This window comes from Panthera tigris, chromosome E3, assembly GCF_018350195.1.
Source record: "Panthera tigris isolate Pti1 chromosome E3, P.tigris_Pti1_mat1.1, whole genome shotgun sequence".
Classification (NCBI taxonomy): Eukaryota; Metazoa; Chordata; class Mammalia; order Carnivora; family Felidae; genus Panthera; species Panthera tigris.
In genome coordinates, this window is record NC_056675.1 from 4623109 (window position 1) to 4640831 (window position 17723).

At 46.7% G+C, this 17723-nt stretch overlaps 2 protein-coding genes across 2 annotated transcripts in view; one reads left to right on the plus strand and one right to left on the minus strand.

Annotated features, from left to right (window-relative positions):
• RBAK (RB associated KRAB zinc finger) overlaps positions 1-7712 on the minus strand; it is a 29039-nt gene extending 21327 nt beyond the window's left edge. Inside the window, exon 1 of the mRNA XM_007081115.3 lies at positions 7360-7712. The gene's annotated coding sequence lies outside the window, so the exon portion shown is untranslated. The remainder of the gene's footprint in view (positions 1-7359) is intronic.
• Positions 7713-7826: 114 nt separating this feature from the next.
• On the plus strand, positions 7827-12983 carry LOC102952806 (speedy protein E4-like). Its single transcript, XM_015537086.2, has 6 exons — positions 7827-7973; positions 8460-8657; positions 9297-9355; positions 9859-9944; positions 12569-12737; positions 12899-12983. The coding sequence occupies exons 1-6, from the start codon at positions 7865-7867 to the stop codon at positions 12956-12958; spliced, it is 681 nt and encodes a 226-aa protein (XP_015392572.1). The 5' UTR covers positions 7827-7864; the 3' UTR covers positions 12959-12983.
• Positions 12984-17723: the final 4740 nt, after the last annotated feature.

Here is a 17723-nt window from a genome sequence, read left to right on the forward strand (position 1 = left end):
CCTGGTGATCTGGGTGCCCATCCGTGCTAGTTGTCTCTGTTCAAAGGATAAAGCAAACTATTCACATTTCTCCAACAACAAGGTAGTTACAGCTCAAAGCAAGGTGCCTAGAGCCCATGCTTAACGACCTCCCTGCCCCCTGTGGTGACAGAGAGGGAAAATATCTTCCTAGAGGTTTACATTTCAAAGAAATGGCTCCCAGGTCCTTAAGAAAAACCTTCCTGGGTTGTAATGCTGGCAAGATAATTATTTAGCTTCTAAAGATACTTAGATACATATGCAATCGACAGAGGTAAGTATTTATATTTCAAGTTTTCTCAAGGCAATGCTCTTTTAAATGGTAGTAATAGGTACTGATGCATGCAAATGAGTGGTCACATAACCCATTCCTGATTTCTCTAGCTGAGCTGTTGCATCAAACTAATCCCGCACAAAATGCGTGCTTCTCCCAAAGCTTCTCTTGGCAGTGACTACTTAGCCAGGGACCGTCTTTCCCAGCTCTTGTTGCTATTAAATGTGGCCTGTGCCTGAATTCTCACGAACTGAATCCTGGAATTTGAGTGAGGTGACCACACCTCACCTGGGCCTGAGCCAGGAGAACCTCCAGACACATTTCTTCCATGTTCTTTTCCACTTTCACCAGGTAAAGGATGGAAGCTTCGCTGAGCTTCTTGGAGAAGACAGGCAGAGTGCCCATCCGCCTGGCCCAGCCTCCAGCTCTTGCCTCCCCTACACGCACTGACTGGCTCAGTCTTCAGCCGAAGACTGGGATGCCCTCCTGCCTCTCTCCACTCTGGTTCTCTGCCTGTGAACCCTGGCTGCCATGGGCGCCCCAACACGCAACTCTGTCCCTGCAACTCAGAGACCCACTGGGCTCCCCCACTCCCCCTCCCCTGTACCTTGGCCTGGACACTCTCTGGGTGGCGAACTGGACACTCTCAAGGCTCACTCCTCTCTCCAAATGGCTAAAACCTGTCATTTCATATATCATATATTTCCGCCTTCTAAAAATGTATGTAAGCTGGGAGGGCAAATCTGGACCCTATGTTTCCACCTGGGCCAGAAGCAGCAGAGCCCTGCCTTTCAATGTGGCTTCACTTATTAGTGTTGACAATATAAAGCTTTCTATTTTGGGGTGGAGCCACCTGGGTGGCTCAGTTGGTTAAATGTCCGACTCTTGATTTCGGCTCAGGTCATGATCTCACAGTTCATGGGATCAAGCCCCACGTGGGGCTCTGTGCTGACAGTGCGCAGCCTGCTTGGGATTCGCTCTCTCTCCCTCTCTCTCTGCCCTTCACACATTCTCTCTCTCAAAATAAATAAACATTAAAAAAATAAAGCCTTCTCTTTCTGTATTTGTATAAAATACAAATATTTTCCCAATTCATCATCAATCTTCCTAACTTAATCTTTTACTTTCATTTTCTATCACACGGACATTATTTTTTTGTGTTCAAATCATTCAGGCTCTCCTCACATTTCTCATGTGTTGACATTGTACTTGAAGAAGCCTTTCCCACCCTTAATTTTCTAAGTTGTGGCCTGTGTTTGCTCCTGTTTGTTTTCTTTTCTCTGTAATGTGTCAATTTTATTAAGATACCAGCACCCATCTTCAAGATTTGCAAACCACTCTTGAAGTCTTTCACCCACTTTTTCCCGAAACTAACATATTCACCGTGACCAGGAAATGTGAGAGGCTAAGAAAAAAGTTCAAGTTTCTCATTTGTTTGAAAGAACTGGTTCTTCTCTGGAGCCTCGGGACATGCCTTGCTTTAATGGAATGGTCGCCCGAAGTGTCAGGACAGTAACCGTCAAATCTGAATTCCCTCTCATTCAAAATACGGGTTGGATCAGTTTACAGGGAAGCTGTAATGAAGTAAGACCAACCAGGTGGCTTTAACCACAGAAGTGCATTGTCTCCGGTTCTGGAGGCTGGGAGTCTGAGATCCAGGCGTGGACAGGGCTGGTTCCCTCTGAGGGCGGTGGGGGCGGGTGTGCTCCATCTTCTTTCCTTGGCTTGTAGGTGACCATCTTCTCTCCATGTGTCATCACATTGTCTTACCTCTACTTCAGTGTCTCTGCGTCCAAATTTCCCCTTTTTATAAGGACGCCACCCATACTGAATTAGTGCCCATCCTAATGGCCTCATTTTTTTAGACTTGATTTCCTCCGTAAAGACCTAACCACCAAATAAGATCACATTCTGAAGTACTAGGGGGTTAGGACCTCAACACATGAACAGGGTGGTGGGGATAGGGGCACACAATTCACCCACAGCATTCGTGTACCCGGTCACATCAAATTCACTACAAGTGCTTTCTCACTGCTTTGCTTATGCTGTGGGAAAGGCCCTTAAAGATCATCTTATCTACACCTTTTATTTTATAGATGAAGAAATGGGGGCTTGGAAGGAGGAAGGATTTGCCCAAGGGCACATACTAGTTTATAATAGAACCACTACTTTCCCATTCCCCATCCCCACCTCCATCTTTTGATAGGCACATCATACTAACTGGCTTATGTCCTCCAGATTGTCTGGGCAGATGGAGAAGAGAATGGGATGAATGGGATATAGGACTTGAATCAGAGCAGTCGAGGTGAAACCTGGGATCCTGCTTCAGTCTTTTGAGTTTCACATCCTTTGTTTCTCAAAGACAAAACTCAGGGGCGCCTGGGTGGCTCGGCTGGTTAAGCACCTGACTCTTGATTTCAGCTCAGGTCATGATCTCATGGTTTGTGAGTTCGAGCCCTGTGTTGGGCTCTGTGCTGACAGCATGAAGCCTGCTGGGTATTCTCTTTCTCCTCTCTCTCTGCCCCTCCCCCAATGTCTGTCTGTCTCTTTCTCTCTCAAATAAATTAATTTTTAAAAAGGACAAATCCCAGAACCCTGTCTTCTCAACTCAACAAAGAAAATGAGACAATCCTCCTGAAAATGCCTTATAAAGGATAACTCTTTATCTCAAAACAAGATTTGAAACCATAAATGGGCACATTGGTGTGTAGATAACATTTTATAGCACTTAAGAGAGGCAATGATATCAGACTACAACTAACATGATTTTAGGACCCACTGAGAGCGTGTCAGACATGGTGGAGGGGAGCATAAAAGTTAAAGACCAAGGGGCGCCTGGGTGGCTCAGTCAGTTGAGTGTCTGACTTTGGCTCAGGTTATGATCTCCCGGTTCATGGGTTCGAGCCCTGCATCAGGCTCTGTGCTGACAGTTCAGCTTCAGATCTGTGTCTCCCTCTCTCTCTCTGACCCTCTCCCACTTGCACTCTGTCTCTCTCTCAAAAAGAAACAAACATTAAAAATCTGTAAATAAATTTAACACAGTGTTTAAAACTTGACATGTAATTGTTAAAAAAAAAAAAAAGTTAAAGACTTTAATGATTAGCTTCTGACACCAGATCTTAGAGGTCAGTATCAAGAATCTCATCCCATCTCCCCATCCCAGACACTCTGTGTCGTCTTCCTAGGGGTTTCTCTAGGTCTTACAGGTCACAGGAGGGAAGTACAGAGACCATCACTCACTAGAGAATGACAGGCCAGGGTGAGCAGCCCCTGGCGAGACAGGACTTCCTAGTGGAGAGAGCAGTTTTTCACTAATACATGCACAGTCACTCAGGATGAACTCTGCTCATGGGTCTATGTATCCAAATCGGCACCCAGGCTGCTGGACAGGTTGTCACCAATAAACTGGCCAGAGGATTGAAGGCTGGTTCCAAAGGACACCTCAGCCTTGGACTCAAGGCCTGGCCGTGGTCTTGGCATGTCAGGTACAGATCATGGCTTATTTCATGCAAGTGTGGCTTTGCTTTCTTTAGGACCCCCATTGCCCTGGGGCGCCTGGGTGGCTCAGTCAGTTAAACATCTGACTCTGGATATTGTGATCTCACTGTCACGGGATCAAGCCCCATGTTGGGCTCTGTGCTGAGCGTGGAGTCTGCTTGAGATTCTCTCTTTGTCTGCCCCTCCCCCACTCACTCTCTCTCACAAAATAAATAAACTTAAAAAAAAAAAAAAAAAGGATCCCTATTACCCTGACCTGGGTGGCATGTCCCACAGAGAGATTTCCAAATCTGAATGTGCATCAGTAAATAAGTTAGGGGCGCCTGGATGGCTGAGTCAGTTAAGTGACTGACTCTTGATTTCAGCTCAGGTCATGATCTCAAGGTTCGTGAGTTTGAGCCCTGTACTGGGCTCCGTACTGATGGTGTGGAGCCTGCTTGGGATCCTGTTTCTTCCTCCCTCTCTGCCCCTCCCCAGCTTGCTCCTTCTCTCTCAAAATAAATAAATAAACTTTAAAAAGTAAAATAAAAAACAATAAGTTAAAGTGGGCCCTACCCCAGTTCTGTTGAACTAGAACCAATGAGGCTGGATCCGGTATCTGTATCTCAGTTACTTTCCCCATGTGGTCCTCACGCCAGAAGGACTGCATTTGCAAAGCACTTCTGTTTCATCCTGCCAGTATTTCTGCAGTAGCTACAGCCACTGTTATATTAAACTGCCTCCACGGGGGGAAGAGACAGAGAAGAAGTAACAGTTTGCTCTTCCCCGTCTGAGCTGTTTAGCCCATTTTTGGGCAATGTACCAACAGCGTATCTTAGGATGGGCCCTGCCTAACCGTGGAACATCCAGACAAGGTGGTGGGGGAGAAAGGAGTACGCAAACTGTCTTGAAGAATCCCCTTCTTCACAGTAATCCAGGCTTTCATGGCACAGAAGAGAAACTTGAATAGGGACAGAGTATCTGCCTTCTAGTATTGGGAAGCTGGCTTCATCAGGAGGAAGAGTGGCCTTCCATTTTGTTATGGAAGGACCCAACCAGCTATGATGGCTGAAAGCATCATGAATGAAATTTAAGTGCAAACTGGCTTCCTAGGAGTTGAACTTCTCCAGGGATGAGTCATGTGTCCTTCACACAGCAGTGCCTCTTCCATCAGTGGGGAGCTATGGGAGGGCCCCAGGCCCAAGGATACTGTGCAGGAACCCCAAGGCTGTCTGCATGCTCTCTGAGACCTCGTCCAAGTCTGAAAGTTGACGATTGCAAACAAAGGAGATGCTCAGTCCCTGTGCCTTGGATCAACTACTTTCTAACGATCTCGGCCTTATTCGGGTAAAACCGACAAAAAGTGGAAAGATATTTAAAGCGTGCATCCAGGCGATTTGATATATGTATCCACCATGAAAGGATTCTTCCCATCCAGTTAATTAACATATCGATCACCTCACATGCTCACCTTTTTTGGGGTTAGAACACTTAAGTTCTTAGCAAATTTCACTTATACAACACAGTGTTATCAACTGTGGTTCCCATGTTTTATTTGAGATCCTTAGACCTCATTCATCTTATCACTGAAAGTCTGCACCCTGGCAAACCTCTCTTTTACCTTCTGTTTCTATGAGTTTGACCTTTTTTTTTTTTTTTTAAGATTCCACACATAAAGGATACCACGCAGTATTTCTCTTTCTCTGTCTAGCTTATTTCACTCAGCACAATGCCCTCGAGGTCCATCCGTGTTGTCACAAATGGCAGGATATCCCTCAGATCTCCATGCATGTACCTTACACCTTCTTTAGCCATGCATCCGTTGATGGACACAGGTTATCTTGGCTATTGTGAATAATGCTGCAGTGAACACAGGAGGGCAGACATCTCTTTAATATCCTGCTTTCATTTTCTCTCGGTATATACCCAGAAGTGGGGTTGTGGGATCATATGGTAGTTCTGTGTTGAGAACCCTCCACGTTGTTTTCTGGGTGAACTGATTTGACTTCACTTATGCCTGGGTGGGGCTAATTAGAAATACGTAAGTGATGAAAATACAAAATAAAACTCTAGGCCCATCCTGAATAACAGATGTGCTTCTCATCGAAGTTCAAACAGCGGATGGAAAGCAGGACTCAGAGCCAAAATGTGGAAACGACCCAGGTGTCCATCAACAGATGGATGAACTAAATGTGGTATGTAAATACATATGTGTATCATATTGTTATTATATTATTATGAAAGGAACATGCAAAAACATGTAGACACACGATGGCTATTACGCATCCTTAAGAGGAAGGGAACTGTGACATGCTATAACATGGATGAGGCTTGAGGACATTTTGCTGAATGAAATAAGTCAGAAACGAATGGACAAACACTGCACGCTTCCATGATGGGGGGTACCTGGAAGTGGCCGTGTCCATAGAGACAGAAAGTAGGACGGTGGTTGCCAGGGGCTGGGGCGGGGTGGGGGAAGGTGGGGAGGTGGTCCTTACCGGGTGCAGAGTTGCAGCTTCAGGCAAGATAAAAAAGTTCTGGAGACGGATGGTGCTGAGGGCAGCGCAATAGCACAATAATGTATGTGTGCCTCATGCCACTGAATTATACCGTTAAAAATGGTTAAAATGATGAATTTTATGTTATGTTATTTTACCGAAGAAAGAAAGAAAGAAAGAAAGAAAGAAAGAAAGAAAGAAAGAAAGAAAGAAAGAGGAAGGAAGGAAGGAAGGAAGGAAAGAAAGAAAGGAAGGAAGAAAGAAAAGAAAGAAGAAAGAAAAAGAAAAAAAGAAAGAAAGAAAGAAAAGGAAGGAAGGAAGGAAGGAAGAAAGGAAAAGGAAGAAAAGGGAAGGGAAGGGACAGGAGGGAAGGAGAGGGGAGAGAGGGTAGGTGAGAGAGGGGAGGGGAGGGGAGGGGAGGGGAGGGGAGGGGAGGGGAGGGAAAGGAAAGGAAAGGAAAGGAAAGGAAAGGAAAGGAAAGGAAAGGAAAGGAAAGGAAAGGAAGAAAGGGCAAGTCTCAGATGCCCGGGTGAGAAGCAGAGGTAGGAGGTAGGTAGGAGGAAGGAGGTTCAGACGACGCTTCCTCTGATACCACAGGGACAACCAGTTGGCCATCCGCATTACTACATCCATACTTTCATGTGTCTCCCCACCTCAATAAAACAGATTCTGTCCTGGCGATTTTTCCATTTAGTCTTCTTGTGCGTGTGCCATTTTCTTCTTAGGATACACAAATGGTAGTGAAATTTCTGGGTCAGGAGTGATACACATGCTCACAAACTTTATCTGCAGACCGGAGCTGATTAATGGCAACTGACGGGCAGGTTTGGAGCGACCCATAGACTTCAGAAACTGTAGACACCATTTGAAGCGTGTGTGAGCACGCTTCAAACAGTCTCCCCAAAAAGTCTCTCGGGCTTGGTAGAGCATGAGTGTCCCTCCAGCCCAGAATCGCATCAGTAAACATAGTGTCAGTAAACATCGAGCACAGGAGCTCTGTCAAATTCGGCATTTTGAACTAGCTTTTAACCCAACAAATCAATGTCCCTGGGACCTTCTTTACATACTGATTTCACTCTCACAAGGTCTTACCTTCCTGCTAAATTTCCTTGTTGGCTTCCTCCCTCTCCCGCCAGACTGCGCCTTGAAATAGGAGTAGAGGGGTGGAGAGAGTCTGACATGGTTCAAGTTTAGCGTGGAGGGAGCCTGGCATCTGCTGGAGAGTGGTCCAGACTCTGGAGGACAGTTCTGGAGGACGGTCCAAGGCTGGGTTGGCGGCAGGAGATATCCTTTACCCCGATCTCCAAAGTGGACACCTGTCTGGCAGTTACGCGTGTTTTCCTTCAAACTGGTTGCCAGGCTGGAATGACCGATGACATCAGAGGCTTCTGACCTTCCTGATTGGAAGGATCAAACTCCATACTGCTTAGCAGCGGAGGTGGACAACAGCATCTTCTCAGAGCTTTTCTTCACTTCCAGCTTTTCCCCAGCTTAGAGAAGTGATAACGGGCTTGTGTTCAGCCAGAATCCAGAAGAGGAGTTTGAGCAGGACACAATCTAAGTTTTCTGGAAGGGAAGAAAGAGTTTGGGAGAAATCATGGCCGGTTGTCAACCGTGTTCCCGGTCTGAGGACCAGAGCCCACAGCTCAGCTTCTCAGGGTACCCCCTGGAGGCAGTAAGGGATGAAGAAAGGCCAGGACCATCAGGTGAGGAAGCAGGAGGAAGAAGGGACTTGAGAGTGTTGACTAGGAAGGAGGAAGGGGTACAGAAGTCAGAAAGGAGCATGTGAGTAGGGTTTGTGTGACAGGAGAGATTCAGAGAGCCAGGACCTAAGGACAAGGATATCCCCATGGAAGGAAAACCTGGGGGGCAAGGAAGGAGGGTCAGAAGATGAGATCCTCAAATGAGATAAAGGAGGAGAGGAAATTATTCCACTATTCCATTATTCCAATGGGAGAAATTAACTATAATGAGGAAGAGTTTTGAGGACAGGGGATGGAACAGTGGCAAAGATGAATGGGGGCAGGTGGATATCAACAAGGCAGAAAGATGGAAAGATGGTTTGGGAGAGGCCAATAGTCTCTGAGGTCGGAGAGAATGAGGGGAGGTTTGGGTTGCGGAGGGGCTTGGGTGACCAATGGCTGAATCCCAAAGACAGAAGCTTTATATTGGAGCCTGGTTTGTTCACTCAGCCCCCCGGGTAGACCCCCATCCCCCGCCTCCCTCCCGTGGCTGGAAGAGGAGAAGGGAGGAGTCAGAGGAGGAGACAGCCCCAGGGGCTGAGGACATCTGGGTCGTGGAGACGCTGTGTGGACTCAAGATGAAGTTGAAGAGACAGCGGTTGTCTTCAGTGCTGCCTGAGCACCATGAGGTTTTCAACAGGCTGCTGGGTAGGCAGAGCACCCTCCAATCCTATCCTTTCTTTTTTTTCCTTAAAAAACAAGAAACTTCCAATGCCTACACTTTTCCAATGGAAAAGAATTCTCTGCTAGCTGCTGAGCTCTGTCTCCATCCTTGGAGGACCCCACATTGATCCTCATCAGGGACACTTAAAAACGACAGAGGATTAGGTGACACTTGGAGAAAGCTCTGTCTTTGGGACAAGAAACCTTGGTTTTGGTCATGCCCCTGGGACATCTCAGCTCTTAGTGGCCTTTTGAAACTAAATGCCGTCATCTGTGTGAAGGGGGATGACAGGCCATCTTTGTACCCTGAGGTCACTGTCAAATGAGAAAATGATGGTGAATGACTCTATGGTCTCTATGGTCCCTGCAGCAGTACGTGATAATGACAGAGCACCACTGTTTACTTAAGATCCGAATCCTACCTCTCTCTTGGCCACCCCGCAAGGATACCACCATATTTTCTTGGCCAGGGAGTGGTCTCCTCTCACCTCTGCCCATCAGCCTCACCCTTGGCCACATCCTACAAGCTCCCCCAGGGGAAGCATCATTCTCCTCTTCACTCTGGAATGTTCCCACACTAACCCAGTTCTGGTTCCCAACCTAACACATGCCTTCTTCTCACAGAAGATCCTGTCGTTAAAAGATTCCTGGCCTGGGACAAAAACCTGAGGGTATCTGACAAGGTATCGTCTGTCACTCTCCACTAAGATGTACTCCCGCTCGCTCCAACGTCTGTCCCGGGGCAGGCGGATGCCTTCTGAACCCTCAGCTCTCCTTCTCTCTCCAACCTGATGCTGCCTACACTTCCCTCCAGGCGCCTCATGGTTTCTTGCAGATCCTCTGGGATCTGAACCCTTGTTGTGGCTCTCTGGCTGTTGTCACCTTAAGTCCCCTCTCCTCTCAGCTCCTGGGGGCTCCCCTTTGCTCCAGCTTATCAAAGACCCTCCTGAGGCTGGCTATCCTAAAGACAAGCCCCCCAAACAGCAGAGCGAGCCACCCTGGGAGCACCAGAAACTCTCCCCTTGACTTCCTGGGTTTGCAGCCAACCTTCTGATACCAAATAAGCAGGTTCAGCCGACATGTGGGAGCATGAGCACCTGCTGAGGCCTTCCACGTCCTGCCCCCACTCTTCTCCCTCCCCTAGGACGTGACCCCTGTCTTACGGCTTTTTTCCTCTCCCCATCAGTATCTCCTGTCTATGGTCATAGCTTACTTCAGCCGTGCTGGCCTCTTCTCCTGGCAGTTCCAGCGAATCCACTTCTTCCTAGCACTGTGAGTATTTTGCCTCGGCCGTCAGTGCTACTCAACACCCTGTGACGATGGAGGGGAGAAGTGGGACTCTGGCCTTCATCTGTTGTTTTCAAGCTTATTTATTTACTTTGAGGGGGGAGAGCCAGAGAGGGAGGGAGAGAGAGAGAATCCCAAGCAGGCTCCACGCTGTGGGCACAGAGCCCATCGCGGGGCACAAACTCACAAACCACGAGATCACGACCTGAGCCAAAATCAAGAGTCAGATGCTTAACTGACTGATCCACCCAGGCGCCCCTCATCTATTTTTTTAAACCTGTTTGTAACTGATTATTTTTTTAATCTGTTTTTTTCAAACTGTTTAGTCTGTGTATGAAAACGATAGGATTATAGCATAGCGTTTTTTATACTTTTCTTTCTAAACACAAATAACCCTAACATCAGTTAAGAGACTGAAGAATAGAAAACATAAAGCCATCCGAAGGGGAGAGAAGGAAGGAAGTGTACTGCCCTGCCCCAAGCCAAGAGCGAAGCCCAAGTGACATCCACCATTGTCTTCCTCTCCGCATTCCCTGCACAAATGCTTCAGTTCAGGCCCTCAGCACTCAGCACAGACCTACCGTAAACACTCCTGCTGGTGTCTTACAAGGCTGTCCCCAAGCCAGCGGGTGTTATGTGCCTCAAGTCCTTCCAAAGCACCCTTCTCTTGCTTCATCTTCCAACTTCGCCGGCCAGTGGCACTCTTGGGCAAGGCCAGAGCTCCCAGTTTGGATCCAACCCTCTCCACCCAACCTGCCAAGTACCTTTCCCTCTGTTTCTATATTGCGGTTTCTGTCTAGCTGATTTTACACATGCACCTGAAGAAAATGACCTGTCCTCAAGGTTGATTCCAACTCCCCAATCTTCAGATGCTCCCCTGACCTCTCTGACTTTTGTACCTGAGTAGCGCTTCTGTTAAAATCTTAGCCTCATAGGGCACTGAGGTGACTCAGTCAGTTGAGCATTTGGCTCAGGTCATGATCTCATGGTTCAGGAGTTTGAGCCCCACATCCGGCTCTGTGCTGTCCCCACAGAGCCTGCTTGGGATCCTCTGTACCCCCATCTCTCTGCCCTTGCCCCACTCACATTTTCTTTCTCTCTCTCTCTCAGAAATAAATGAACATTAAAAAAACATTTTCAGGGAGCTTGCGTGGCTCAGTTGGTTAAGCATCCGACTTCGGGTCACGTCATGATCTCGTAGTATGTGAGTTCAAGACCCATGTCATGCTCTGTGCTGACAGCTCAGAGCCTGGAGCCTGCAGCCTCCTTCAGATTCCATGTTTCCCTCTCCCTCTGCCCCTCCCCCACTCATTCTCTCTCTCACTCCCCGCCCTCTGTCTGTCTCTCTCTCTCAAAAATACACATTAAAAAACATTTTCAAAAAATAATCCTAGTCTTATGGATATTTTGGACTATAGTTATTTAAAAAATATATTTAGGGGCGCCTGGGTGGCGCAGTCGGTTAAGCGTCCGACTTCAGCCAGGTCACGATCTCGCGGTCCGTGAGTTCGAGCCCCGCGTCGGGCTCTGGGCCGATGGCTCGGAGCCTGGAGCCTGTTTCCGATTCTGTGTCTCCCTCTCTCTCTGACCCTCCCCCGTTCATGCTCTGTCTCTCTCTGTCCCAAAAATAAATAAAAAACGTTGAAAAAAAATTAAAAAAAAAATATATATTTAATGTTTATTTTTGAGAGAGAGAGAGAGAGAGAGAGAGAGAGAGAGCATGAGCAGGGGAGGGGCAGAGAGAGACAGAGGCAGAATCTGAAACAGGTTCCAGGCTCTGAGCTGTCAGCACAGAGCCTGACGCGGGGCTCTATCTCACAAGGTGAGCTGTGAGATCGTGACCTGAGCCAAAGTCTGATGCTTAACTGACTGAGCCACCCAGGTGCCCCTGGACTATAGTTATTTCTTATCCAGCCCCCACACCCCCTTCCCCAGTCCCATTAGACTAGACACCTGTTGAAGGCAGGTCTTGTCAAAATACCTCCACACTCTCCTCTCCAAACACTCAACACAATCCCTTCCATTCTGCAAATGTTTAAGTTATTTTAAACCAATGAGGTAATCAGTATTGCACTTGACCATGAGAGAAAGCATTCATTCATTCACTCATTCATTCACTGAACAAAAACTCCCCAAGTGTATCTTATGTGCCAAGGACCATGAGGCGATGAGAAGAAGGATGGGGAGAATGCATGTTGAACTAATGCATCCACATGAACCAAGTCCTACATTAGTCATTTGGTAGGAAAGCCACTTTCTGCAGAAACAGAGTGGACTCAGCTCCTGGCCGCAGGAACTGTGTGTGTCCCCAGTCCACACAGGGAGACAGGTGTGTGCACAGACACGGTGAAGGGCAAGGGGCGGGCATGGGGTTGGGAACACAGGGCAGGACGTGCCCACCGGCTTCCCTGCTGAGTTCTGTCTTGTCATCACGGTGGGAGACGTCTCTGCCCAGCAGTGCCTTCCTGGTGACTGGGTGGCATCTGGAGACATTGGGTAGTGAGCAGCCTGTGTCCTTTCTGGGAAGCTGAGCTTGGGGGGGTGTGTGTGTGTGGTGGGGGGGTCCTGCCTGTCCTGCTCCTGACCAGCAACCTGACATCTCTCTCCAGCTACCTGGCCAATGATATGGAAGAAGATAACCAGGCCCCCAAACAGGCCATCTTTTCATTCCTGTACGGGAAGAACCGCTCCCAGCGTTCCTTGTTTCACAAACTGCGGTTTCAATTCATCCGATCCATGGGCTGGAAGACCAGGGTGTCCCGGGAAGAGTGTGAGGAGGTGGGTGGGCTGTGGCGACTTGGGGGGGGGTGCCCAGTGGGAGACAGAGGGGAATACGGAGGGACACGGGATTCGGGATGAGAAAGAATGAAAGCCTGGACGGTGGCAGGGAGGGGCGCCTACCTGGAGGTTGTCTGCTCAGGGGGCCGTCTGTCTTCCAGATCCAGGCTTTTGATCCAGAGCTGTGGGTGTGGGGGCGAGATCGCACCCTCATGCCCTAGAGTTCCCGGGACCACGGAGGCCTGAGGTCATCGGCCTGAGAGAAGGTAGGTCTGTGTCCTCAAGGGTACAGGCAGAATGATTTATTGTCCACTTAGGAACTCGGAGGAGTCTAATTGCTGGACGCATGCTCATTGCCCCCCATCCCACACATCAGCCTTCCACACACTGTGAAGTGGGGGCGGCCACACAGCCAGACGCCGACTCACGTCCCAGCCACGAGCTGACAACCACACACCAGGCATGACCTCAGGGAGATATGTGGGTGCCAGACCTCAGGAAAACCAGTTTGCCACAGAGGCATGGACTTGGCTGAAATAACTGCATCCAAAGCAATTGGGCCTGGATGACAGTTTTGACGACATGTTGATTTTTTTGTGTGAAATAGGAAAGTTTCTAATTTTTCCGTAATTGTGTTTTGACTTTCTCGTTTTAACTCATTTTTGGCCTTTAATCCCTGAGAGACTATTAACTCTAGGGATTTACTTACAACAAAATAAATGTCTAACAATACGATATTTGATGGAAACAGCCTACCTGTCCAGTAATAAAAGATAAATTATGACTAGCTATGTCTTCATCCAAATTTGCTTTCGAGCAAGTTGCTTATGGCCAGACCACATATGTGTTCTTCACCTCACCTGGCCCACTTCCAGAACAGTCTCTTATCTTGTTCAATCACACGTTTCCCCTCAGGTTTATGGTCAAGGAAGTTTGTCAGAACGAGTGAAGGTTAAGGAATACCAGTTTCAGCATGGCTTATTGTGATCGACACATAGTGACAGATTTGGGCAGAGGATTAAGTAAAGATGTGGTCCGAATTGTGCGAACTGGCTCTCTTAGTCTGTTCAGGCTCCTATAACAAAGTACCACAGACTTACGAACAGCAGACACTTCTTTCTCACAGTTGGGAGACTGGGAGGCTGAGAGCAAGATGCCAGACCGTTTTCTGGGCTACAGACTGCCACCTTCTCGCTGTGTCCTCACCACCTTCTCGCTGCATCTTCACACAGCGGAAAGGGAGAGCTAGCTCCCTGGGGTCTCTTTTATCAGGGCACTAGTCTCATTTATGAGGCCTCCACTCATGACCTAATCATCTCCCAAAGGTGCCACGTTCTAACACCATCACCTTTTGGGTTAGGATCTCAACATGTTAATTTGGCGGGGGAGGGTGGACACAGGCACTCGGGCCATATAGCACTGACCAAATTTAGGACTAACTGCTTTGGTTAAACATTAGGATTCAGGGTTCAAATGGGAGGTTAGGCATCTGGTCTCATGGTTCATGATGTTGTTGTGTTGGTGATGTTTGTAGTATGGTTATTAGTTCAGACCGTAAGAAGCACAAAAGGACCAAGGTGAGCATTGAGTCTAAAGCAATATTCTCTCCTGTTTGTATTACTCCCTGAGAAGAATCACCTAGAGTCCTGGCTACAGCGCATGTAGATAACTGGGCCTGACCTTCACCATAGTAAGACATTTTTGGAGGCAGGGTCCCCAAAGACCAAGGATCAAAATTGAAAATGAACTGAGGTTTAGAATGAAGGATTAAAGATAAAAATGGATTTATAAATCAGCCTAAACTCTGATTACAATTGACTGGGAATGTGAATAATCTTTTCTAACTGGAGACTTGCCTCCTTGCAATCAATCGGACATCCTCTTTTTCTCTCAATTTCAGAGCCCAGGGGAGATGCAGGTTTTCAGCAGGAAGTCCATCCGGATGCTAATGACAGGCCTGAGGAAGGAAGAGAGGAGTCTCTTGTACAGATAATCTGGAAGAACCTAGAACCTTCTAGAATGAGCTGAATAGAGTTATCACACTGTACTCCTAGGAGTTGGGGGCATGTCTAGGAGTCCATGGAAGGACAATGAGAAACCGGGGTTTTGTTCAGGGTCTGTCCCTTCCCAGGGCACCACCAAATATTTCAGATTGTTTTAATTCAAATCTCCTCTGAGGTAGAAGTTGGAGGGCCCGTTTTTTATGCACTGGGACACAGATTAGGAGGGAAGTACTTCAAAAATGTAAAATTAGAGCCAAAGGATTGTTTGTGATAGATAGCCTAACAATATGCCATAAATTTCATTGGTTTATTTTGAAAGTCTTGCCCTTAGAATGATTATATTTATTTTTATACTCTATGTTTATGTATTTATTTTAAATAGTTCTGAAATAGTCATACTTTTCAAAACATGCTGTTCCTACAAAGTTTGTGATGAGATTACAGGTGTTACATATATGTAAATATAATTTTCTTTACATTTTCAGGATAGGTTTTGTGTTATTATATTTATATAATATATCAATTATAAGCAGATGGATAGTTCTCTCAAGTTCTTGTAACTACATTTTTAATTGACATTTACTCTTCATTATTCAACTGTGAGAATTCAGTTGTAATTTTTTAACTTGCCTTGATGACATATTTGTATGTTATTTTAGATTATTAAAGAGGATACCACAGTGTGTATCTTGGGGAAACATAATAAAGATAAAAAGTCTTCTTACCTTCATGATGTTCATAGTCATCCCAAGTCTGCCCTACCTGTTTGCTGTCAAATGATAATGTTGCTTAATGGGGTTGTGATCACTCAACCACATTTCGTAACTCTGAAAAATAATTCTGAGTTATTTTTCACATGGAAAAAAGCAATAGAAGACAAGGCAAATCCTGAGCTAGAGTTCTAAAGCCGGAAAACAAGGAGAAGATACTGAGGGAGGAAATGGGGAAGAAAGAAGGAAGATAGTACTATGGGGACCTAGATCTGAAAGTCACAATGAAGGCAAGGTGACTCAGCAAGATATGCATTCCCAGAGATGGTCCATGGCAAACACACCCACAGGTGCAAGGGAACACACGCAGTGTTCATTATTTTAATCATAAGGGGAGTCCTTTTCACAACCTCCAATTCCAGTTTACTGTGGTAGAAGGAAGATCCTTTGTGATGAAAAAGGAACAACTGAAAAGAAGTGAAAGTTTTGGAGAACTTTCTGAGAAGCACGAGAAGGTAAGAGGGGCTAAAGCTGACAAATCAGATAGGCATGGAGAAGAAAGAGCTAATAACACGAATCCTGAATATTGGAGGAAACCATCTAGGGACGTGGTAGCACCAGAGAATACTGGGACTGTCCAAAATACCAAGCTTCAGTGTCCCCAGGGCACACCACCCTCCTGGCACATAGATGTATATCACCAGTCAGGAAGCTCACCTGAGCCTTGGTGACCAGAGTTTGTATTGGGGTTTCATTATGCAAAGTATGATTAATTCTATCACTGGCCATACATTGAACTCAATCTCCAGCCCCCTGCCTTCCCCCAGAGACTGAGCTGATATCATGTGGTTCAAAGCCCCAACCTTGTTGGTCTTTCTGGCATGGCTGGCTCCTATCCTGAGTCACCTTGTGAGCATAAACTCAGTTTTGGTCCAAGAGGCCCATGATGAGTAACAGACACTGCTAGCATTCAGGAAATTCCAAAGATTTAGAGGCTCTCTCCCAGGAACCAGGGACAGGGACAAGATAAATTCTTTTTTTTTTATTTTTAATTTTTTAATTTACATCCATGTTATTAGCATATAGTGCAACAATGATTTCAGGAGCAGATTCCTTAATGCCCCTTGCCCATTTAGCCCATCCCCCCTCCCACAAGCCCTCCAGTAACCCTCTGTTTGTTCTCCATATGTAAGAGTCTCTTATGTTTTTTTCCCCTCCCTGTTTTTATATTATTTTTGCTTCCCTTCCCTTGTGTTCACCAGATAAGTTCTTTATACAACACGCTGGCCATGGTCAGGGGTCTGGCAGAACTCAGGTGGTCAGGGAAGGTAAACATTTTAGGACAGATATATCATGGGAGATATTTGAGACACTGAAGAAATAAGGATTGAAATAATGGGGTACTCACAGGGATTTGGGATATCTTAGGAGACATGAGAAATTAGGAGATGAATGTAGTTGTCTATATAGGAGCAGCTAATGACAGTGAGCAACTGAATAAAGAGAGGCCAAAGAAAAAATGTGTGGGGTGGGGGTGCAGTGCTGGTAAATGAGATCAGCTAATAAGCATGGAGCAATTTCAGAAAGTGAAACCACCAAGGCAAGAAGAGCCACAAGGACAACAGCATCAAATTACAGCAGCTCTAGGAGAGGGACAGCATTCAGACGTCGGATGCAGTTGATGGACTGACGGCAGCAGAAAGACTAGATTCACCAGACATGGAAACAAAGAGGAGAAACAGTCTGACAGGAACAGCTTGGAAACAGATATAACTTATGAGACACCTAGGAATTAAAACATATATTTAAGAAGCTCTAGGTCTCTGCAGGATGGTAGGTGAGGGCAGATTAGGAAATCGCTAAAATGAAACAGCTGAATGAAGAGACACAAGAAACAGGACAATGGATTCAAACAATAAAGCAATAACAAACAGGCAAGAAAACAGATGGTCGGGTAACTGATGACAGGGTGAGATTCGGGAGTGTTTGGGAAACAGAGAGCATGGTGCAGAGCACCATGGTTTCAGCCAAGACACCTAAAGAACCTGGAATCAGGACTGATCCAGTTGAAGAGGGGTGGGGGGTGGGAGGGGCAATGCCACTGAGAAGGGGGTGAGGCTTAAGAAATTTGGAGGACAAAGAGGTGGACCAGCTGAGAAAGTGGGAGATGCTGGAGGCAACCGAAGGCTGAGAAGGACTAAGAATCTGGAAGCTGCTTCGGAAATGTGAGCTGATGTCACAAGAATGTGTGGTTCTCAATGGTGGGAAAGTCA

Excerpts from the sequence above, each read along its gene's own strand:
- LOC102952806 (XM_015537086.2), top strand. The coding sequence starts at position 7,865 with ATGGCCGGTTGTCAACCGTGTTCCCGGTCTGAGGACCAGAGCCCACAG. Across the intron at positions 7,974-8,459 it reads AGAAAGGCCAGGACCATCAG|CCCCCCGGGTAGACCCCCAT; the intron begins GTGAGGAAGCAG and ends TTGTTCACTCAG. Across the intron at positions 12,738-12,898 it reads CCCGGGAAGAGTGTGAGGAG|ATCCAGGCTTTTGATCCAGA; the intron begins GTGGGTGGGCTG and ends TCTGTCTTCCAG.